The sequence below is a fragment of the Oxyura jamaicensis genome, chromosome 1 (genome assembly GCF_011077185.1).
Source record: "Oxyura jamaicensis isolate SHBP4307 breed ruddy duck chromosome 1, BPBGC_Ojam_1.0, whole genome shotgun sequence".
Classification (NCBI taxonomy): domain Eukaryota; kingdom Metazoa; phylum Chordata; class Aves; order Anseriformes; family Anatidae; genus Oxyura; species Oxyura jamaicensis.
In genome coordinates this window covers 108,315,672-108,339,901 of record NC_048893.1, presented here as the reverse complement: position 1 = coordinate 108,339,901, position 24,230 = coordinate 108,315,672, and the positions used below count along the sequence as shown (strand labels likewise).

Here is a 24,230-nt window from a genome sequence, read left to right as displayed (position 1 = left end):
GCCTTCGACAAGTTGCAAGCCCAGACTCTTTTGCAGGGTGCACCTCTGTGCCTTGTAATACCCTTTCCCACGCCCTGTTTGCTTTACAAAAAATTGTGCAACTGTGTTACTGGCAGGAGCAGAATTCATTTGTTGAAGCTCAGCCACGGGGAAGAGTCATTTGTGAGTTCAGATCTGTTTCTGGAAATAGGTGCATCACATGCAAACGGGCATGCTGAATTACTTATGGTTAAACAGCAATTTGCACACCATAACAGTGCCTTCTGTGGATGGAAATAATGATGTCTGCAAGCAGTTTTGTCACTGCTAAAATAAGAAAGAAAACTGTCAAGGTTACAGCTGGCTTTAGCTGCAAAGTACTACAGAAGTGTAAAGGAGCGTGAGGAGACCACAGCTGCGCCTAGGGCCAGTCGGGTCAGTATGCTTTACAGTAGTGCATGCAAATGCAGAGTAATTACACGTGAGCCCGCCATAAGGGCTCATATTTAAATGGTGGTCTGATGGCCTTCAACGTTCAGAAAAACATCATATTGATTACTTTTTCCCTGGCTTTTAGTGTTAGCATCTCCAATATTCCTATAATCAAGATATTCAAGGCTGGAGGAGAGGATTGTTCATACACACTTTTTTTTAAGGTTGTTTTGAAAATAAAAATAATGCAAATAAGCATTACCTGCTTATCGGTAAAGACAATGCAGCTCTGCACGTGGGAACTTTTAGAAATGAATTAATCTCTCACTGCTTCTGTGAGCTTCAACGTGTTGTAGTAATGTAGCACTTAGAAGATTATTATGGAGTCCTTCAGGAAACAGTGGTCAAATATCTTTAAAAAACAGATGGTTACTAGTTGAATTATTTGTGTGTGAATTCCTGCCAACGTAGTCAAAATTCATTTTAATAAATTACACGGTGAGTCATTATTTTAAGGAATTAAGCTTGAATAAAACAAATTGTAGAGAGGATTCAGAAGTGGAAAACTCGCCCCGTGTATGGGCCTGTGTTTTAAAACAAGCAGTTCCTGCAGCTTAGTGCAAGTTACTTGTTTCGATGTCCTTGTGATGACAGCCATGCCCTGCAGCGGGCCCAGCGGCCTGCCCTCACCGAAGTCATCACGAGGACAGGCCTTTTAAGCCTTTTTTCTCAAAATTGACAAGAAGTTGGTGAAGGCAACAGCCCCAAAGACACATTGCTTCCTGAGGTGTGTACAGAAGGTACCTGCCGGCTTGAGTGCAGGTGGGGCTCCCCAGGGTTTAAGTGGGCCTCAGCCCCACGATGCTGGTGTGCAGCTGAGGATACGTCTGACGTGCTGGAAGGACTTCACGTACCGTGAGCAACCGGGCTCAGTTGCTTGTATCATGCCTTGGGGGGACACAGTGCATTTTGGGGTAGGGTTTTTACGGTCGCCAACTATTTGAACCTGCAGCATGAGGTGATTTGGGTCATGCCTTGTTGGCTGATGGCAGCATTTCAACAGGGTGAGGATGCTGAAGGCTATGGAGGGAAGGCCTCTGTTAACTGAGGACTCGGGGGGAAGGGGAAATAAAAAAAAAAAAACAAAAAAAAACACCCTTTTCTGTGGTTACGTACCACATACCAACCACATTTCAGTGTGCCTACTGCAAGCACACTCCTTGTTACGAATGGGAGCATCAGCACGCTTCAGAAATGCCCTTGGAAGCCATCTGTGGAAATGAGGCTCTTGAGAGGCAGGCGTGGGGTCTGTCACGAGTCAGCGAGGAGGATGCTGGAGCCAACGGCACCACGAGGCCGTGCAGTCCTGCTGCTGGAGAGGATTTCTAGATCAGGGCAGATGCATCCCTGAGGAGGAAAATGGGTTGAGAGGGCGAGGTCTTCTTCAGCCTCCTGGTGTGATTCTATACACAAGGTAGACACAACTTGCAGTGGGACAGCTGGTGCTGACAAGGGAGAAATTCTCCCGCCCTTTAAGGCAGTGGGAGCTTTGTTGCTAAACAGAAGGTAGTCCGGCTTTCACCACCCATGTTATTTGCGTGTCCTGTGGGAAGCAGCAAAAAGTAAGTGTATCTGAGAGGTGGGGAAGGCTGTTGTGGCCACCTGAGTCGACTTATGGAAACCTTTGGCTCTCTGACACATCTCTGTCCATGTAGTGTCTTCAGTTCCTGCAGTCTTCCCTCATTTCTTCCACCTGTCCGTGACTTGGTAGACTTGAAGCCTTGATAGGATTCCACGCCTAACCAAAGTGGTGGTCGGTTTGCTCAAAAAGCAAACTGCAGAAGCATTTAGCTCAGAGATTTAAAAACATTGGAGGTTTTTGTTTGTTTGTTTATTTTTATTTTTTTTAAGAAAACAACACACAACACAAATATATCCCTGGTGGTTGGGTCTGTCTCTTGCGTTTGAGGCTTTTTTACCAGAGCCCAACCCACCCACTCTGGTAGCATCGCAGCCCATGCTCCCTGCGCAGCATACGGCCGCTCTGGCAGTGCTTCGCTGGAGGAGTTTTGGCTGCCTGCGTGGCGAGGTGAAATTTCTAAATTTTTCCTCGTGTTTCAAATGAATTTTGTGTGGTCCTCAGCCCAGCAACTCGCTGTGGGGTCTTTTATCCACTCCAGCCCTCGCTGCCTTCCACAGCCCGACTCTGCAGTCATGGTGCCGTGCTTGCTGTAGCCCTGAGATGCCATTTCAAGACTGTTCAGTCTCAAGTTTCTTTGCCACCTGCCATTCCAAGAGAAAGCAAAAGGGGACTGGCAGCAAAACTATTTCTGGGCAATTGGTAAAGCTAATGAGTTTATTCAGTAAGACACAATCACTTGAGATAATGAATGCTGCCATTAGCTTTTTAAAGGCTCTTCTGGCTAACCAGTGTTTTAATAATTTTTAACTAACCCAAGTATATATAATTTTGCAATAGGAAAATAAATACAAAGCATATTCTATCCTTGAGGGAACTGCCGACCGTTAAGTCAGTGGAGCAAGATATAACCCTTCCAAAAGCAAAGTTTTATTGTTGATGTTGCACTTGACATTATTGCTTATTTTTCAGAGGATGGCCAAGGGGAGATGCCTCTAAGATGCAATTGATGAGATTGCGAGCTGAGGACAGAGACAGAAATAGATGACTTGTGTCACTGTGGCTATAAACAAGGTTGGTTGTGCTGCCCGATCAATGTGTTGGTGGTTTCTTTCACAGCAAGAAAACCAAGTGAAGGCTGATTCTGCAGAGACACCCCTGAGGATAAGAGGGCTCTGTGCGCGCTCAGGTAAGCAAAGCAGAACTCTTTGCAGGACAAGCGGCGTAACTGCTATACACTCTGCTGGAGGAGCAAATCTGCTCTCAGCCAAATGGGTGTTAATGAGAATCACTCAGCGGGCAGCACACCCTTTGCACCTCGTAATTGAAAGAAGATTTTAAATCTTTACTTAAGAGAGAGAAAATTTGCACTCAGCATCATCAGAATCTAAAATGTTCTAATCAGGGAACTGCGGCAACATTGCTCCAATACAGTGGTTAGTGCTGCCTTGTAGTCATCCAGGGTTCTTCAGTTTGGGTCTTTGTTGAAAGACATTTTTCTTCTTTTCCTGAACTAATCCAGCTGCAGCCTAAGGAACTAATCTTCTCTACACTCAGGAGGACTTTCTAGCTGTTTCTGTTTAACCCGTTCCAGTTTTAGCTCAGGCAGAGGTATTCCATGAATGCCAGTTTCATCTGAAAGGCAGTTAGTTAGGTGTTCCAGGAGAAACTGCATCTGTGTGTGGGCTGCTGAGGTCATCGCAGTGAGGCTGTTCGCTGTTGGAACTGCTTTCTTCTGCCCGGTTCCCTACAATCACCTGTCTGTAACGTGGAAAGAAACAATGTACTGTTATCAGGGAACACAGTTTGGAAGACAGCAGCAATTTCATAAGCAAGTACATTATTAATGTTTTAAAAATATAGGTGATGGTTCTCCCAACTCAAAAGACATTGAATCCAGCATGAGTTGCTTCTGGACTTCAGCCCTCTCTATCCACCATCAGAATTATGTCGTTACCTGCAAATGGAGTGTGACCAACAGCAAAATTGTGAGCTGTGAGCCACATTTGGTGAACTCCCTCACTCAACATTAGACCTTCAGTCCAGCCCTTAAGCCCTTGATCCAGTTCTTTAGCTGGATTTTTAAAGGGGAAACCAGAATCTTTGCTATGACTTGTTCTGGAGCAAGAGTGAAGGGACCCCTGATGGCTGGTCCTGGGAAAGGAAGGGGGTTAGGAGTGATGGGTAAGCCGAGTGAGTGTGCAAGAGACACAGCCGCTTACACTGGGGGCAAGAGCAAGAGAGATGTGTGACATCTGGGAGAGGTTCCCGGACACTAGGATTGGGAAAAGGCAGTCTAAGGAGGGGTGGGGATCTGAGCAAGAAAGAGAAGGTAGGACAAGGGAAGTGTGACATTTTCAGGGCAAATAACAGGGCAGAGATGTATGGTTCTGCCCAAAAAATCAAGTTAGTGGTGGGGTGTAGGGGGTGATGATATGAGAACAGCAGAGCACACCCTGTCTCCTCCTCCCAACTGCTTCCCAAACTTCACCCTTAAAAAATAAATGGCAGATAGCTTTGGACTAAAAGCAGTAAATTGCGTTCTGTATGGCTAAACACAAGATGGTCCCAACTCCTATTATATTCTTAGGGCTTCAAAGGTGGGGAGGAAAATTACACTGGGAAGAAAAATGTAACCCAGAAGTGTGAGTGAAAATGGAATATTTTTGAAAAGTCTTATTAATGTCCTGTTGCCACAGATTAACAGACAAGAAAGAGGAGATCTTTGACTAAAAGCTACGTTTGTTTCAGTGGTTAGACAAATGTAACAAAATTGGGAAAATAATTGTAAGTGAAATAATTATTTTGAATAATGTGGAGGAAGGAAAATATCAACTTTGTAGCTTCGAATTTATATTACTTACTTGTGAAAGCTTAAACTATCTGTGCCTGACAAAACAAATTCAGCAGGGATTTTGCTTAACGGTAATTAAAAGAATAAATAAAACAAAACCCCAAAGTCTCAGCAATACGCCCACCATGGGATGGAGGCAGGCAGACTTGGAGTCTGCTTTGATGTGATGCAGGCATAGTCAAGAGATCTCTCTGCTCTCTGTTTGACAGAAGCAAGACAAAAATACTCTAACCAAAATGGGATGCTTTCTTTCCAGTCCATTAAGCAGCTAAACATCATCAGCTAGCTATCCACATTCTTATATCAGCGGGAGAACTCGCATCCCAGAGACCTGCAAACTGCCTGAGGAGAGCTCTGGCTGGCTCTTGTTAATCTTTAACCACCCTTGGAACAGTGAAGAAATTTGATGAGATGAAATTTGATGGAAGGGCCCTGGTGTCCCAGTACCCAAAGGGAGTGAACTGGTCAAGCCAGGTCACTACAAGCCTGTGCAACTGACCCTAGCCCCAGGCAAAATCATGGAATTAAAACTAAGATAAGGTACAACTGAACAAGCATTTCAAGGGACAAAAAAAAAAGTAATTCCCAACAGTGTGGTTTTATAGAAAGACAAGGACAGTGAAACATGTCAGATTTCATTTCTTAAGGGGAATACCATTTGGAAGATAAAGGTAGCTGCACGTATGTGAGGTATATGAACTGCAGCAAGGCATCTGAAGTAACATTCTGCACTGATTTCTTTAAAAAGAAGTATGCCCCAAACCCATTAAGCAGGTGTTAAGTGAGTTAGTCTTCTCTCAGAGTGACTGGAGAATGATCACCGACTGTGGGTGTTTCAGGCCGGGCTCCATAGGCGCTGGATGCAGCTCAGCATTTTCATCAGTGATCTGGAAGTACGTGTAAAATCACTCTGAACAAAAGCTGCAGCTCAAGATACAATGATTCAAGGAAGAGCAAGCAGACATACAGTACAGACCGGACAGCCAGGTAAGATGGACGTATTCAAACAAAATTAATTTTAAAGCCTGGCAATAATAATCTTCATTGAGAGCTGCAGATTTTTTCAAGTACTGCTCTCCCTAAAAGCAAGAAATTGTGACAGCACAGAAGAGCTAGAGATATTAAGAAAAAGACAAAAACAAAGGAGAGTCAATATTCTGTATTTATGGACTTCTAGAGACAGACTTATCTTTGAAAGCCTGGAGTACTGTACCATAATTCCAAATTTTCATCTATTTAGTTTGGTCTGTCAATCATGCATGAGCTCTTTGGAAGGACACCGATTACTGGTAAGAAACCTCTCTTCCTGGCTGTGAGTTCACACGCACATGCAGCCAGTGGCTGGTGCTAAACAAGACCCCCGACTGTTATTTTTCACTTGGACATTAGTTCTCCCTGAGCAAGCTCAGCACCACTGTACCAGTGTCACATCAGACTGTCACGGGACTCGCCGGTGCCATGAGGCCTGCCAAGAGGTACGGCGTGTGCTCCAGGTGGTCAGCCTCTGATGGCAGGAGCAGGAGCACTTTTCTGTGAAGACCCTGTAATTTGAGTTGTGATGAGTGAAGTCTTGTAAGCAGCTTTGACAGTTCATAGCTAACCATTTCAACAGCCTGTGCTCCTCTGGGTCTGACAGCTCCTCGCATGAAAAGGATCTGGTTCTGGCAGCATGAAAAGAGAAAGTTCTCCTAATGATGGAGGCATGAAAGACAGCTTCATCCCGTGAAACCAGAGCCTTGAGGAAAACAAAGCTTATTATCTGCTGTTTGAGAAACTGTACTGGGGAGAATCTGGGATAGATCCTCAGGAACACTGCATATGGGAAGCCAGCTTTAAAGATTTAGCTGTCTTAAAGACAAGCAAGAGAGGGCTGAAGAAAGCAGAGAGCAGGAGCAGAGCATGACCTGCTTAATCAGAGAAGTACCTCTCATGATGACCTTCTTACTACAGTATTATTAAGAACTCCCTCTCCCCAAAGACAAGGTGGCATGGCCAAGTAGAGCTATGGCACTTCTTACTGTCACCAGGAGGAATATAAACTGGAGCCCTGAGTATCAGATTGACCGCCTTTGTGTACAGGAATAGGTACTTTTTGTTATTGTAAGAGAGATACAGTGGTTATGTTGTTCACTAATGAATATTACAATCCTGAAGATATATATATATTTTAAAAAAAAAGGAAAATTATCTGCCCTCATGTGAGATGTGAGAGGTAGGATATTACCACTGATTTTTTTTCTTTCTTATTTTTTTTTTTTTTTGTCCTACAGATCAAAATCCCTGAGCTGTCAAATATCCAGATTAGTTCCCCAGTTCCAGGAATGAAGCAGCTGTTGCAATTGATCTAGCTGGAGCAGAGAATTGAAAGAGCACACGGACATTGTACAGTCTGTCCACCAAAGCAGTGGTTATCTGTCTGTCCACGAAGGAAACCCTCACCTGCAAACTGAGACAAAAGCTGGCTGCAGAATAAGCGTTTTAAAGCCAAGTCACACATCTCTGTCTGGCAAGAGGGATCCTGAAACTATGTTACTGTATGCCCCAGCAATACTGGATAAAAGGTGGTTGTAGTTAGGGGGAAAAACATCAAAACAGTGAGTCAGGTTTCTTATTGCAAGAGTCAGCAAGGGTCATGCTGCCAAGGAGTCAAGAGTCACTTGGTAGATTCCACCTCTGAGGCTACCATGACAGCAAGACATGTTGATAAGGGATGAGATACGCAGATCTTCCTTTATTTTCCTCCCTACATTATACTGTCTGGGAGTCAAGTGGTTGTCGGAAGACTTCAGATGTCCACAGCAGCCTCAGTCAGGCCATCGGGGATGCACAGCCTCCAGTGGGAACACAGGTTTCCCCTGAGAGGACTAGGAAGTTGTGTTTCCTGCCCTCATTCTCTGCATCAAGTTCAAGTCTCCAGTCAGAGATGTTTCCAGCCACTAACCCTATTTTCTGTATCACTACATATCCATAAGAACAGAAATATATATATCACTTGGATATATCATGTTGGATGGTAAGAAATATAGCTGATGCAAATGTTAGTGCTGGCTCTTGATTACAATAGTGTGGAAACTTCCTTGGCACGCTAATGGGTTTGAAATAATTGGTCCCAAACCATTTTTTCTTTCTTTTCGTAGGGATGGCATAACGGTGACAAAAGGGACTGGGACATGGGTTCTTTCTTGCAGCTGTCTTGCAAGGATCAACCCTCGCCCCTCTCTTGAGCTTGCTCATCTGACTTGGCACCAAACCACTTTGTGTGGTAGAGAAGAGTGTGGTGCAATCAGACCACAGCTTTGGGTCTGGAACCTCTCAGCATCTAAGGACTATGCGGTGGAATAAGTAGATCTAGTCATTGCATATGGCTTTCGGAAGACACTTTGACTTCTTTTCAGTAGGGGTATGCGGCTAAAAATCAGCAGACTATCCTGTGGTAGATGTCATAGCCTTGCCAGCATATTAAGACATCGGCGTACACAGTGGTGGAAGAGAGGTGATCACTGCATGTCGTACAAGGCCAAAATGTAATCCTCAGGGACCCCACAGAGACCCAGCTGACAATAAAGACAGCTGACCTAGGGCAGTAGGGGTTTGCCCGACGGTCAGCTGAGGACAAGTGAAAGCAAAAAGATACACTCCTATGTTCAGATGTGAAAGCATGCTCGTTTCACCAAGCAATTGAGCAAGCTGAAGCAGAACATAACGTCCTATATGCCCCTGGGTTTGACAGGGAGACAGATGAGCACAGAAACTGAGAAGGTAAAAGTTCCCCAGCCTTGACCAGTGGTGCACATGCACGTTTGTTAGGCGAAGGTGTCACAATTATCATGGCAAAAAAGTAAGGAGATATCTGTACTGAGTACAGTTGATATTCATGCCAAGGATAATGAATGGATTACAGAAAAAAAAAAAAAAAAGAAGAAAGAGGAGGATGGTGGAAGTTAACAGGAGGATTTTTTTTTTTTTTCAGGCATTTTACTATATTTTATTGCTGGAACGGAGAGAAATGTAACTGGAGCAGGTGGTTAGAAAACAAAAGGAGCTCAATCCAAAAAAGCAATTTTGGAGGTTTTAATAATTTTTTTAGCTGTAAATTTTTGTTGTTGTTGTTTGTTTGTTTTTCAGTATATTTTAAGCATAGAAAAATGACAAGACAGGATGCTTTAAAGCCCGAAGCAAACCTCATCCAACACTGCTTTCCATTCATGATTCCTGGGCTTTCCACAAAGCCTCCTTGGTCGCAACAGCTCTTTCAATGGGCAAGACTGAACATACTGGGGATGTATTTGTAAGCCCAGAATGTAATTCAGTAACACATTATCAAAGTGACTTTAAAAAAGATACTTCTAAAAAAAAAATCTTCTAAACACACCGAGATATTAATGCGTGCAGACTTCTGCCAGTTTTTAGTATTTTCAGTAACATTAAATTAATGGGAACAGGCCTCTGTTACCATGTAATTTTATGTCCACTTCCATGTGTTTCTTGTATTATTAGCTTGCCTCCTGCTTTGTGGTTTATTTGGGCAAGTTGCCTTTTTTATTGTTGCTGTTACCTTTTGTGAGCATGCCAGAGGTCTGAGGGTGCCAATAAATTAGACTATTAGTGTTATTTTTTTTTTCTGCCATATTATACCCTTGCTTTCCTCCACTTGTTTGTGACCTAATCTTGAACCTCTGCCTAATTTGCTGAGCTGAATTTTCTGTGTCCTGATCAGATTAGGAGGAGCAGCGGGCAAATGCATCCCTGTTTGCATAAAATGTGTTTGCCAGAAAACCCAGCAGCAAACAAAGTAAACCAAACGTAGAAAGCTGCAAACAGAAACCTGTCCTTAGACAAAGTTCAAGTTGGCAGGCAGCGTTAGAACTACCTTCCCACTCAGCACGTGGGTGCTGCGCATCGGTGGGCACTGTGTCTGCATCGAGCACATCCCCTACAGCCCCTACCCGGTTCTTCACAGGAGAGTGTCTGTCATCTTTTGGAGGACTGGGGACACGCCTGTCCAGTGGGGGTTTTACTCAGCCTCTCTTTTCAGGGTAAAAACACTCTAAAACAGGTTAGCTATTCCACCCATCTGCCACTGGTGGATATTTCCTTGTTTTGTCAAGCCCAGCTGTAAAAGACAGCCTGGCTGACAGTAACATGCCCATCTGGGATCTCCCTGTAAATCTAGATGTCCTTCTACAGAGCTACATGTACTGCACACGCTCTTCGAGCCTGAAAATTATCATCGTGCTTTATGGGGCTAGTCGCTAGCTTGAAACCAACTCTGTTTTAACTCACCATTAGGTGAATAGTACTTCTACTGAGATTTGAATTAAGTGACAGAGGTAAGAGTAACAGAATGGCACCTGTAAGCTTTAATTGCAGGGAAATGGCCTGAGGCTAATGGCAGGAGATTCTGGCCCAAGAGAAAACCCACTTGGACCACTCTGTTTCACTCCTAAGCTGACTGGTATTGTGAATGCTACATGCTTGTGGTTGGCAGGTGCTTCAAGTCATTTCACAACTACACTTCCAAATGATTAATATTGCCTCTGACTAAGTGTGTTTGCAGTTTTACCCAGGGCTTACTATGCTGAAGGACAGCAGTTCAGATATGGGCCACCTTGGGAAGGAAGGTACTGCCACTTATTGCCAGGATTTGCCAAACATGAAAAGAATAGGAAATAAGCCTAGATCTTCAGAGAGTTATACATCAGTATTTTCACAGAGTTAATTTAAATTCCATGAACTTAAAAGTATTTAGGGTGTGAGCCACTCATTTCACTTCTGCACAACAGGACACAGAGTGATAGCCCACTGACTCCTCACCGTAATTTTGGGATGAATACAACTGCGTTTTCAGATGTTAAGTCATCAAGTAAAAAAAAAAGAATGAATCACAACCAACTTAATATACCACTCTAAATTGTCCCAGTGAATCATTGCCCTCAGATAAAACACGCGGTACACCTGAGCTTGAGAAGCATCAGTTTCCAGGCATTACAGTTTAATACTTTACCACACTTTACCCTTTGATTGTTATCATGGGGCTTTTGGAGACTAAAAGCTGTTCTAAAGATAGAAACAGATAGTTCATAACGAGCATCCTTGAGCCGCTGCTCCTTGAGAAACTAATTGATTTAAGTATATTTCTCTCACTGTAGGATACATCTTCTGGATCTCAATTTTCCCCCATTTTTTCCCAACTTCTTTAAAACCCCCTTTAAAGAGTGTATTGTAATATAGGTACAGCATTCTTGGAATGGTCTATGCAATGCCACACATAGTTTTATTACCTTTGTGATCTCACTTATAAGTTTTCTCTTAATTTAATCAAGGCTTACAGGATTGCATTGGGAGCTCATGTTCGCCTACTTTACCATCCTCATTCCCACTTCCTTCCCGGGTGTGCTTTACATGGGGCACTCCCTCATCCTGTGCATAAAGCAGGCACTTACTTTTGTAAAACACAACCTCGATAGCTGGCATAAGTAAAATGTACATTGCTTGCCAAGACACCAGGTAGACCAGACCTCTCTGTCCTTGTGCTTTACTGTTCCCCCCTCTTTCTCTCATCAGCAAACCCCAACAGTTAGGAATTCCTATTTTTATCCAGGTGATTAATACCAACAGTGAATAGCAGTGGGTTGAGAGGCACTCAAACCAAATAATAACATAACAAGTGTCATCTCGGTGTGCAATTATAAACGTTGCATGTAATTGCTGGATCATTCGAAGCAGTGGACGGATGTTTCATGCAGACTGTTTTATCACGCTTAGCCATACTTACTTCACTTCTGATTGTACTTACTTCACTGGACTTGATCCAGAGCGGGACATATACAGCAAAATAAGGAAAAGAAACATCACAAAGGCAGCAAGTCCAACCCAAAAGGCTATGACAATAGAATCTGTGGACACAACACAGTAATTCTGTCACTGGTAACACAGTAAATGCACAACACAGCAATATAGTTTATGATCTGTAAGAAAGGTGTGTCATGGAACTACTTCAACTTAATGAGAGAGGGGAATGTGAGTGCCAATGTGCTAAAAGTCTTAAGAGCCTCCTAGCAATTTATTGTGACAGTAGATGGCCAGGGCTGGGGAAAGGCTGGAAAAAATGGAGTAAGTGTGATGGTGACCAGGACTACGCATATTTTTGAAAGAAACATCCTGAGTACTTAGGATGTTTTTCCATTTTGGCTGTTTGCAGGGAATACAGTTCCTTTTACAAAACCACAGTGCTGTCAGCAGTGCTGCACTCAAGACCGAGCTGCTACTGCTCAGGGTATGGCCACATCCTGCCCTCAGGTGAAAAGGTACTACACGGGACCCTCAAGAGGATGCTTTTAGGGAGGGAATTCTAGCTTTGAAAATATTTTCTACTAGGAAATACTGGACCTTCACACAGGAAAGCGTGTTGAAAAGCACTTGTGACCCTCCTAACACAACAGTCCAGTGGAAGAGACTGTGGATTGTCCCCTGTCCAGCTGTAATACTTCTGTCATCAACATGAAATTGTTCAAAATGAAGCCTACTTTACCAGGACTGAGTTCTTTAAGGAACAAGTAAGTGGATTCCTAGCACTGAAGCATGTGTTTAGAATTGATTTAAACCATCCTAAGGTCCTGCCACTGCTGCTATCTCTGATTCAGATGAAAACTTTTTTGTTTTTTAAATTAGTGAAAGGAAAAAAACAATGCTAATGGGGCTCAGAAAGAGTTCTGGGACCTGGTCCTTAATGACTTAAGGCTACAGTGCTGCTGAAATTACTGCCTCAGTTATGGGCTTGCTATTAGATGGGATGAATCTGCTCCTGCCCCAGTAGCACATTTGGTCACTGGTTCAACATGCTCCTTGCTGGGATCAGTGCAGTGGTAAACTTCCCATTTAAAGCCTTGGAAAGGCTGGCTGTTGGGCCAGGCACAAGCCGAGAAATGCCCTGAATTCATCACTGGCTACCCACTTAGAGTGAGGTGAAAAAGAAGGGTCATTGACTCCAGAGACAAATATTGACCAGGATAAAATAAATCTTCTATCTCAAAGGACAAAAAACATTCATGTTCTTTGAAACAGGTCCAGTATGTTTGATTAGGTGTTTCTTTGTGAAAAAGTTCAGAACGTGTTGTCATCACAGCCACCAAGAGATTAGGGGGAGTTATTCCAGCTCCTTTAAACCTTAAACTAGAGCTGACCCAGCGAAAGTCTTATCAGAGAGCTGAGTTTTGGCTGGGCTACCGAGAAATGAGAACGTGCAAAATGACTTCTGGAGCATCGGCTTATTTTATTCTTCCCCTTTTGAACAAAGTTTTACTGAGCTTTACTTCAGAGGAAGGTAAATTAGGATGCGAGGGCTAATATTCTGCCCTACTCTTCCAAAAATTAGGGAAGACAGTGACTGGGTGCTACTGGCCAGTCCCAGCTCCTCAAGGGAGAATTGTTGACTTCTGTCTAAAAAAACTAAACCAAAACCAAAAAGCTCATGATCCAGGAATGTTTTGAAAAGCTCAGTATTTAAGTGCTCAAAGCCAAGTGGACAGAAATGAAGAGCTGGAATCTGTAGCACTCCGTATCACAGCTATTTTAGTTTTATCTTTTAAGAGCAGTTTTAGTATGATCCATGGAACTCACGGAAGCTAATCGAATTTGTTTCAGATCTCAGGGGAAATTGGGGGATACACGAGGGATAAACAGAAACTTCCTGACTGTTTTTAAAGCCTTGCAATTAGGATTTTTTCTGAACTGGGATAACATATTTTAACAATCTATAAAAAGCTCTTCTATTGCTAACTTTTACAGTCACCTTTTGTATGGGTGTGTATTTGTTTTAAATGTCTTATTCGTTCATGGGCCCATTAAGCTTTTTATTATTTTTACACAAAATGGATAGAAGTGCACAACACTATTAACAGAAAGCAAGACCAAGTCTTTATCACTGGATTTAAATTCATTTTCATGAGACAAACACATTCTCACCATGCTTTAGGGACAGGCCACGTAACAGAGGAAAGATAGTGCAGAGATACAGGTCTCTGTTTCATATTAAATTAAAAAAAATATATGGCAAGATTGAATTAGGGAGTTATCATTCCATCCCAAGGGTTATGACAAATGTATAATTTATTTGGGCTGATTCTGCAATGCACCTAAACAAGTGCTCAAGTCCCATTGCACTCCATCACCAGAGGCCCTCTGGAACGTCAATCCCGTTATTTTAATACTGGAGATATCCCATATTTTGCCAAACCTGGAATGTTCATGGCCCTATGTAAGGAGAAATGATCACATTTCATCTTCAGCCCAACAGGCAAGGATTTGCTGAATCTAGTTTGTTTACAGATTTCCAAGCACACGAAGACAATAATCCCAACAGCAGCTTTAGAAAATATATGAACGTAAAGATTTTGTAAAGACAGGAAAACCTACAAAGTATCTTCATTCCTTGACTAGCCCTTTCCCTCAAAGCAAGGAAGAAACAAACCAGCTGCAAAATTATTATAGCTTGCTCTCCCAATGGAATTTGGAGAAGGAAGAATAAAAGTACTAAGATGACGCAGTGTCCATTCCTCCTGGACCGCTGACATGGAAAAATGTCTGTTTTTATAGGAAGCACAAAACCCCCAAACCATCAGTTTAACTTCCCTGCCTATCAGGAAACCAAACCCAACATTTGTAATTTAGAAATTGATACAGCCAACGTGGGCTTTTTAAAGACACAAATCACGGAGCAGAGCTCCATTTTGGCATGCTGCCTAGAAATACCTTACATAAGCAGCTGCCCCAGGGGACACAAATTGCCTTAACATTAGCCTGCAGAGGGGAAAAATGGTATATCCCACACCATAATATTTCCTCTTTCTTTTTCTTCTTTGCCTGGGAGATGGGCAGCTGAAATACGGAAGCGTGGTTTCCTGCAGATTTGTTTCTCAATGCTGAGCCTAAGGACGATTTCCTTGGTGCCTAACAGGGCACCATCTTTGCCTGCAGCTTTTTGGTCAGTAAAGGTCTTCACTCACAATGTTCTTCCTCCATTATTCAATCACCAGCAGCAGGAACTTGTAGGAAATTTTGCATGTGGGAGGCCTCCACTCCTTTGTTATTCCATCAATGAGCTGAAGATGCTGAAGGAGCAGACTGGATGTGTAAACACAAAGTGTGGTCACACAAGTCACCTCCTCAGAATACAAAAAGACCTGACAGGTGTCAGACTTCTCTGTGTCTTCAGGGTGAGAGAACAAATACAAAAAAATTCTGCTAAGCCAGCCACATACAGGGGACTTACAGCCTGCTAAAGTTGGCATTTCAGAGGTTCCCTGGAGGAATCTGGGGGCAATTATCTGCCGTGACTTTAAAATTAAGAGAATTAGAAAAGTGGTGTAAAGCTGCTCATAACCTGCCTGTTCCCAGCAGCACCAAATGCTGCTCTACAGTATTCTGGAGCAGGATTTTATATATAGAAGGCTGTGGGTATCTACACCACCTTATTTAAGGTATGTCACTCTTGGTACCAAAGTTGGAGGCAATAAACGCAAGGCTCATCAGAGTGGGCAAAAAATCTTTTCTAGAGCCAGTGACTACCATACCCGTGTAGCTGCAGTTGTCTTCAGTTAACTGAATAGGGATCAGTAAAGCCCACAGCTGTATCACTCAGACAAGGATACAAAGAGAGAGACTTGACAGGAATCCCAGGAGAGCACTGCCCATAGCCTTAGTGGCTCAAATGTGCCTATATGCTCGCCTCTGATCTACATCAATCCATCCAGCTATACCCATTTAAGTTAATCCCTCATGACATAACTGATTTTATTTTAGTAAACCCAAACCAACACAGTTACATTAGGAAAAAAAAAAAAAAGACTTAAATAATAGTAAAAATACATTGCTATGCCATTGTGCAAAACCAAGTGTGAAATGGAATTAGCTGTCCCTAGCTGAATTCAGAGAACATTATGTCACATTAGGCACTTTGAAAATATACTCCTAAACCCAGCAGAATAAGCTTTCATGGCAACAAGTGTTTTGATGATAATGTATATTACTACTTTATCTTACAATTCAGTAGCAGTAAATCACAGGAGGAAAAGCAATAGAATATATTTTCAGCTTGTTGTTCCTGGCTGGTGGAAACACAAACATCTTCCTTTACCAAGGTTTTAAATGTTTATCAGTTGCAATGTAAGCCATACGTCCCAAGACAAAACAGAATAGTCTTACAAAAAAACTGTGCTCAGGTAGCCGACTTTTCTGGGAGTAGCAAGCAGGTAGCTCACACCCCACACTACAGATATGCACGGCATAAGGTTTATACTTAGCAAACGGTTAAGAAAAATATCTGTCCTTCTAAATAAGAGCTAATATCGTCAGCCTTACAGTTTGAAGCACAGTGAGGCACAGCAAAGAGCTGCACTGCCAGCAGTAAGAGCTGCTGGGCACTGCGCAGGTACGGCACTTGGGCACGCAGACATAACTCTCTCTTACAAAGAAGCCAAACCAAGACAGCGTGACAAGCTCTGCCACATCCTGCCCGCTGTTTTTTCCCGTGCTGGATCAGCACCCACGGCTCAGCAGTACTTACATTTATTAACCTTCAGCTTCCTTCCATCCACCGGGATCGGGTCTATGTAATCCCAGTAATACTCATAGGACCAAAAGTACTCCGACGAGTTGGTCCTGTTGGCCATGTCGGGAGTGCATTTTAAACCAGCTCAGAACTCCAACCAAATACTTCTTTTTTTTTTTTTTTTTTTTTTTTTTTTTTTCCCCTCATTGTGCTTCAGCGCCCTCAGAAAGAGGTTGCGTAAGCGATGCCTGTGTAAATCACCCCGCAGCTCAAGGACTGCCTTGGTGCCCGACCGCGCTTGGCAGAAATTGATAGCGGCGCCTGACAGAGGAGGGACAGCCGCCCTCAGGCGTGAGCCTCGCTCCCCGGAGGGCCGTTAGGGTGTTCCTAGCACGCCTGGCGCTGGCGGGGACATGGGGAGAGCTCAGCCAGGAGGGCTGGGGATGGGATGGATGCGTGCCAACGGCATCGTGGAGGCTGAGAAACCAACGAGACATCCTGGGGAGCTACGGGGAAGAGGTTGCTTGGGGGAATTTCTGGGCGCAGTGTGCTTAGGGGCGGTATTTGAGGTTCCCCTAGCAGAGGGCAGCACGCCAGGCCCCGCGGGGCGCACCCTACGCAGGGGTCACCTCACGACGACCGGCCCCGGCCGCCATTTTGGGACTGCCCCGAGGCAGCGGCTGGAGGGGGCGGGGCCTAAGCGCCAGGGGGGCGGGGCCGCAAATGGGAGGTGCTCCCAAGGGGCGTGGCCATTAGAGGGCGTGGTCGTGGATCTAGGTGGGCGTGGTTACGGAAAGGGGGCGTGTCTACATGCAGAGTCCCCGCCCCCCGGGACGCTATTGGCACCGGCGGGAGGACGGGCGGGCGGAAGCGTGTCACCGCCGCTTCCGGCGCGGGCCGTTCGAAAGCGGGCGGCATGGCGGAGCTGGGCTCGTCGCCGTCGCTGCTGGAGGTGGGCGGCGAGCGGGACGCGGTGGGGAGCCCTCAGCCACCGCTGGCAGGGCAGGCGAAGGGCGACGAGGAGGACCTGATGCCCATGGTGTTCCTGTGCGCCGGCTGCAAGCGGCCCGTAGGCGACACGCTGAGCTGGGTGACCAACGACGAGGAGACGGGCTGCGTCCTGCTGCGCAGTGAGTGCTGGGCGCCGCCGTTAGGGGCCGTTAACGGCCGTTAGTGGCCGTTGGTGGCCGTTGGTCACCTCTCTCCCCGCCTCCCCCCCCCAGGTGCCTCCGCAAGCGTCTCGGTGGACAAGGACCAGAAGCTGTCCAAGCGGCCCGGCGAGTGCGGATGGTGAGGTGGGGCGCCGGGTGGCGGCGCGAAGGAGGCTCCAAGTCACACTTGGATGAGCCCGTTTTGGAATAATGTTGTGGACAGGGGGCTTTCTATCTTTATTTTTCTTCTTGTGTAATGTGCTTTTTTTTTTTTTTTTTTCTCTTAAAGCATGATTGAGACGTTGTTCTGCTCTGGCTGCTCAATGACTCTCGGCAACATCTACAGATGCACCCCAAAACATCTTGACTACAAGAGGGATTTATTCTGTTTCAGCGTTGACTCGATTGAAAGGTAAAGGCAGGATTCTTATCGCTAAGATAAACCTCATGCCCAGGTGTCATATTGAAGGTTGCCACCGCTAATATTCTTAGTGTGCATAAAAAGAGCAGTTTCTGCACCTTGTTCTAGAGCAGTCTTCTGTGTTACTGCTGCTAGCGTCGTGGTGCTGAAGTTGTAGCTGCACCATCTGTGTAATGTTAGACAAATACTAGAAAAGGAAAGTATCAGGGTCACCTATATCAGAAAAAGCTTACCTTCTGTGAAAATTCCTGTAAACAACACAGGAGGGTTCCTTCTCAGTTTCTCATAAGTGAGTACATACTTGCTCTGTTCTAGACAACAAAAAGACCTTGCAGTCATAGCTAATACCTGCAGTGTGCTGACTACCTGCAGTCATATCTAATACAAAATATTCCTGGCTCCAGACTATTGGAGGTTCACGTCATCAGCAGAGAACCCAGGCACAGGGGCTTAGGCTGAGGTCTGAGGTGTGTTGGCTGGTGTTCCTTTTCAGCAGGTACAAGCAAATCTTAAGATTGAGTGTGTGCTCCTATGTAACAGTTTTACAGTCAAAATCTGTCTGGAAAATGAAGGTCTGCCATCATATTGGTTTTATCTGATTTGTAGCACTTGAAACTGGTCTTAAATTGTTCCTCGATAAGTACATCCAGAATTCAGTCCCCACGCTCTTATCTTTTATTCGAGTGTTACTATAGTACCACTAATAAGCTATTGTTTCCCCTGTGTGGGGCTTGTTTTTAGTATGCTTGCTTTTTATTAAGTTCCAGACTGTTCTGCCAAACCTATATCGATGTTCTCCTTCCTGCTCTGAATACTATTTACTCCTCTTTCCACAGCTATGATACTTTGCTTTTTCCATGGCAGTAAAAGTCTCTGGAGGACTGTAATGTGGTTGCAAAGTGGCATTTTCTTGGGGAATGGAGATAATGATCAGTTCTCACAGCTAGTGCTACATTGTTTTAGTTTCTTCATGACTTTTAATGATGTCCTGTAGCACTGACTAACTTTTGGAGTTCTGGCTTCTATAAAGTGATGTCTTGCTAGTTTTGAACTTAAAACTGGTTTCATTCCACCAAACAGTTTGTTTGCAACATGACTAAATTTTGTTGTTGTTGCTGGAGTCATGCTTCTGCTGTGCTAGTGTATTGTAATTTTATAATCATTGAGAATGGTGTATGAATCCTATGCTCGTTCTTCAGCCTTCAGGGTGAAAAGTGCATGATCTAAACTGTAGCATATCAGTTACATTTTAGGATCTTCAGAAAAGCAGGCTTTTGCTGATGAAGAACCTTTAACACTTGAAAGCCGAGCTGCCTTGAAAGAAGCACTAGAAAGGGTAAGACTTGATCTTGCATCATTTTTTGTGTATGTCACCACTGTGAAATACTAATATCCTTAAACTGTTTCTGCAGAGCAACCTGTAACTTCATCCAGATCAGCTCTGTGGGTTTTAACATATGATATCACTTCATGCTGTTTTATTATCTAAGGCTTTCAGTAACTTCCTTTCTAATTTTCACATTAACTAGCGTTTTCTATTTATCAAATACAACTTTAAATTTGTGTGTCACCAGAACGGTGGCTTGACTTTGGCAGTTCATAGAACAGCTTAAGTTGGAAGGGCCCTGGAATAATCATCAGGCCCAACCTCCACACTTTCACTTAGCCTTGAATCCTGTCTCTTCTATAGGATTGTCTTGCATTTAAACTGACTTTGTGCTTTTGCTCTTACTTTGTATTGAGGTACTGTGTAAGGAGTGATATTTTGCTCCACAAAGATTCTGTTTGTAGCTGGGGATAGTTGGAAGCACAGCATAATCAGATTGTCTCTGAAAGTGGAGGGTTGTCTAGCAAAAGGTGAATGGGTAAATCTGACACGAAGCAAGGCTAAAGAGAATTATAGTTTTGTGTACATAGAGAGTTAATGTTAAGCTGAGTAAACTTTCAAAGTATGGACGTAGCAGGAATAGAATCAAATAGAATTGGTGATGCATCATCAAACTTGAGCTCTTGCTGACATCGATGTGTGTTCTTTGTATTGTTGATTTCTGTTTGTAACCAAGCATCTTTCCATGTTTTCATTACAGGCAGACACCGTACTGCAGGCTCTGGAGGCAAGACTGACTGCTGTTGAATCGAGTATTGATTCTCTTCACAAGAATCTTTGAAAGAAAACTTCCTGCATCCAAACTAACTGCTGGAGAAGGATATGTGTGAAACTTGTCCTTCTAATACTTTGGAATCTGTGGGAACACTGTGAAAGATGAGCAAAGAAATGAAAGACAGAGGTGGCTCATGTTGCAGTAGAACAATACTGACTACAATTCTTCACCACAGATGAGGAGTTCCCTCTCCTCTAAAGAGAATACCCCAGGAAGAGTTTTTAAATTGTATAGACTTTTGTTTCATATGTAAATATTTAATTTTTTACCTCTGAAGACAAAGCATTTATCTCCTAATTTAGCTGCAAACCTGTATCTGTTGAACTGGGTTTGTATCTTTCCTAAACTGATTAAAAATAAAATGACTTTAGTTGAAGTAGCAATATATGCAACTTTTTTTTGTCTCTATAGCCTTTGTCTGACCTGTGCTCACTTCTTTTTTGCTAGCTCAAGGCTAAAATGAAATAACTGTAAAGAAGGCTTTAAAAGCATTTGATTAAATGGCTTTCCATGCAATATTGAAGGTCATGTGTGACAGCTTCAAGGGAAGGAAAACAAACAAGGCTGGTAGCAGTGCACCTTTAAGCAAAGCCTGGTGTATGTTTGAGCAGTGAATTCAATGTTAATTAAGAATGATTGTCATTACTTTGCTTCAGTGAAGATATTTTGATTTTTACTTTGTTTTGTGTATTTAACCATTAGGGTTTTTGATATGGTGTTCTCAGTGAATTTTTTTAACAATAAAACAAATGAAAAGCAAGTGAAAATAGTCTTAAGTGAAGAATAATTTTGCTTTTCTTTTCCACATTACCCCCAAACTAATCTTTACTACTAATTTTTAAATCTTTTCCAAAAGCTTGGAGTGAGTTTCCCATTCTTTTTACCACTGGAAGTACTGTTTCTTTTGAAAGCTTCTTTATTTTCCAACACCCCACCCTCTATCTTCTTTCCTCTGTTTTAAGTAGCATTCTATTTGGCTTGTCTGATTGTCTCTCTTAGCCTTTCATGTTCAAGTAACTAAACCACTTTGTAACAATGTCTGACAGGTGTTAAGTCATGAGCACTAATCTTTCCAATCAAATTATTCTAGTATCCTTTTTGAGGCAGTTTCCCCAGTAGCATGATTTTGCTGGTCAGTTACATTGTAGACTTCTTGCTATGTGGCTGAAGAGAACTGTTCTGCCATTTAATTGGAGATTGATGTTTTTCATTGTATAGTGAATACACTTTTGTCAAGGAGAGCTTGCATTTGGTGGCTTGATACACCTGCCTTTTCAGACATAACCCTTCCACATGTTTTCTAATATGTGGATTTCCTTAGTATTAAATACTGTGGGAGCAGGGATGCAAGCTAAGCTCATCAGTATCTCAATGGAACTTTCCTTTTCTCAGACACAAACATCTCAAAGTTTTTGACCAAAGACTGGGACAAAAAAGTATGCTGTCTTTTTAAGTGTCCTCTGATTAAGAAGCAGCAAGACTCAAAGATGAACTTAATATTTTTCTGATTATTTGATGTCCAAATTACTGCTGTGCTAGAGGTGAAAGACTGAGTAAACTAAGGGTTGTCAACTTTGGTGTGGTTTCCAAGTGTGTTCTTCAATTAAATGATGTTGAGCATACATATAAGCATTTTAGTTCTACCCTTGATGGAAAGAGCCAAGCTTGCTGATCCTCACGTAGCACCTGTAGTTTAAATGTTTCTCCATTAAACATGTGGAGGGCTGCTAACTGTGATTGAGAGCTATTTCCTAAACAGATTAATCACCTGAGTTCCTTCTGTGACTTGTTTAAATAGTAATATACAGGAGACATGCTAATAATCTACTGTGTATAATGAATGTAAAATGTATATACGTAAGCAAGCATTCAAAAGAAGAAACGGTTGCTTGTTTCCATGTATGTTTCATAACTATCCATCTTTTCAAGCTACTATGGGAAAAACACCTGCCAATGGAGGAACCCAGAAAATATAATTCCTCCGGTGAACCATTCTTAAACACTAATTAAAGTTGTAGTACCCTAAACAACTCAAGTTAGTACTGACATTGTAGTGAGCCAGCATGGTGTACAGTGAACAGTCATGTAAAAAGGTATCTTCCCTTGCTGTAAAGCAGTATTTACTGGGTGGTGGCTCCTCCTATGCCCAGTTTCTACCCTTGAATACAAGGTAAGTAGGAAGTTTAACTGGGGTTCTGCCTGCTCCATGGTGTGCTTCCTGATACCAATCCCAGGCACGTTATGCATTAACACAATGCGAGGGGAAAAACATACCACCTCATTTCTTGAGTTCTTTAACTCTGTATGTAGCTAATACTGCAGGATTTGTTTCAAATACAACAGTACTTTATAGCTTACTCTGTGTGCTCTTTAGAGGGAAGTGATATAGTTCGTGTTCTGAAAATTAAAAATTGAGGTTTTGATATATTCAAACTTTGAAACACTTTTCTGTAACTTGAAAACAATTCCCAAAGCACTGATAAGAACAACAAGCAAAACTGCACCTACAGAGTCCACCAGGAGGAAAGGACTGAGAGTGGAGATGGTACATCCAGTACACAAAGAATGAATATTGATTAATGGATCATGTTGCGTATTTCTTTGCAGCTTATTAATAAATCGATCTTGGAATTATCAATTGAAGAAAAATGACAAAAACATGAAAGCTGATACAGGTATGCTAAAAGATCTTCATATGCTTAAGAAAGATGAAAACTGGGATCTGGCTGAGATGAGATTGGAGCTTCTATAGCATGTATTTGAAAAAGGGTAATATACAGGTGAACTCTATTTTTGTGAATAGGTTATGTTCAAGATGAAAAGCAGGTCTTGAATTGTTTCTCATCTCAATGCTGTCAGAGTACCTAATTACAGTTTTTAATAAGCGTGACTCAGACTATCGCTTGTCCTATCATTCTAATTATGACTGTTGAGTACTGTTTGCTAGATTGTCAATGCCCGAAGTGCCTATTATGTCCAACTACTTAGCTTAAAAATAAATAAAACAAATTTTAAAACAACAAAGTAACCATCTGTTTCTTTAGCCAAGGCAATGCTGATAGGAACTCTCCCATCCAGCACCTCCAGACATTCTAGCTACTGCTGCAGAAAAAGAGAGGATTTATTTCTGGTTGAAAAAGCAATGATTTGTCTCCTTTTCATGTATGCTGATTTTTGAGATAAACGCTTTTATGATATGAAGGGGTACTGGCCAAAGTTTCCACAGGTGATCAGTTCCTTGTAAAGCAGCAGCACGTGTCAGCTTTGACAGTAGCTCTGTGAATTGCATGTGCTGTGAGGAAAAATACACACTATGCTTCCACTTTCTGCGTGGGTGATATTTAACCTACTGTGGCCCTTAATTGTCTTGTCTGGGGCGAATGCATTAAAGTGGTAGTCACTAGCCTGTAGAATTACTGTTGAGGGGGTTGGAAAGCATTTAGCAGCACAGCCATATTTGTCAGTGAAGGCCTAGGAACTGCGAGGGACCAAACGTGAGGACAGCAACTTCTTTATCGACAAGAAAATGGAGTGGCCAACAGAGATGTTTAGCAAGCTCTGTAGTGAGTTTTGTGTATGGTGGCCTTTCCAGTTGTCTTTACCTTTGCTATATATGACACTGATCTAGCTACTGAGGTTAGGATTTCAAAGTCGCCAAGGTGATTCCCTAAGGTCATGGACAGAGTCACTGGTTGACTTTGCACCAAAATTTCAGCTAGGTTAAGATTCATAAGTTAGATATTGCTGCTGTTGCATTTCCAGACTTAATATTGCAGCAGAGGCTGGATGTGTCTTCCTGGGAATGTTTCTCAAGCATGTGGTGTTCTCTACTGCCTCTGATAGCTTGTAGCTAATCCATATAGTAGCACTTGGTTTCGGGAGAGGCCTAAAAGGTGAGGGTCTAAAACTCTTCTGGCTGTTGAATAACTGTTGTTTCAGTAACAACAATGATAGAGGTGATGAATAGGAAATGAGCAGAAAATAATGTTCTTCTTTTGGACATGCCTTTTGTGGGATTTAGGGAAAAAGCATAGGGAACGGTTA

The 24,230-nt window shown here is 42.9% G+C and overlaps 2 protein-coding genes across 4 annotated transcripts; one reads left to right on the top strand and one right to left on the bottom strand.

Moving 5' to 3' along the window:
• Positions 1–2,958: 2,958 nt before the first annotated feature.
• MRAP (melanocortin 2 receptor accessory protein) lies at positions 2,959–16,828 on the bottom strand. Of its 2 annotated transcripts, XM_035315622.1 has the most exons (4): positions 16,468–16,828; positions 11,701–11,800; positions 4,008–4,204; positions 2,959–3,811 (listed from the first exon to the last, which is right to left on the bottom strand). In XM_035315622.1, exons 1-4 carry the CDS (start codon positions 16,571–16,573, stop codon positions 3,804–3,806), a joined length of 411 nt encoding a protein of 136 aa, XP_035171513.1. In that variant the 5' UTR covers positions 16,574–16,828; the 3' UTR covers positions 2,959–3,803. The 2 variants fall into 2 exon arrangements, with proteins under 2 accessions (XP_035171513.1, XP_035171514.1); XM_035315623.1 differs by lacking the exon at positions 4,008–4,204 and having other exon boundaries at positions 16,468–16,796.
• A 515-nt stretch (positions 16,829–17,343) lies between these two features.
• Positions 17,344–20,543, top strand: MIS18A (MIS18 kinetochore protein A). Of its 2 annotated transcripts, none has more exons than XR_004747639.1 (5): positions 17,344–17,582; positions 17,676–17,742; positions 17,893–18,015; positions 19,231–19,360; positions 20,112–20,166. XR_004747639.1 is itself a non-coding variant. In XM_035315611.1 (5 exons), the coding sequence occupies exons 1-5, from the start codon at positions 17,369–17,371 to the stop codon at positions 20,190–20,192; spliced, it is 579 nt and encodes a 192-aa protein (XP_035171502.1). In that variant the 5' UTR covers positions 17,344–17,368; the 3' UTR covers positions 20,193–20,543. The 2 variants fall into 2 exon arrangements, 1 of the variants encoding a protein (XP_035171502.1); XM_035315611.1 differs by having other exon boundaries at positions 19,267–19,360; positions 20,112–20,543.
• The last annotated feature ends 3,687 nt before the right edge of the window (positions 20,544–24,230 follow it).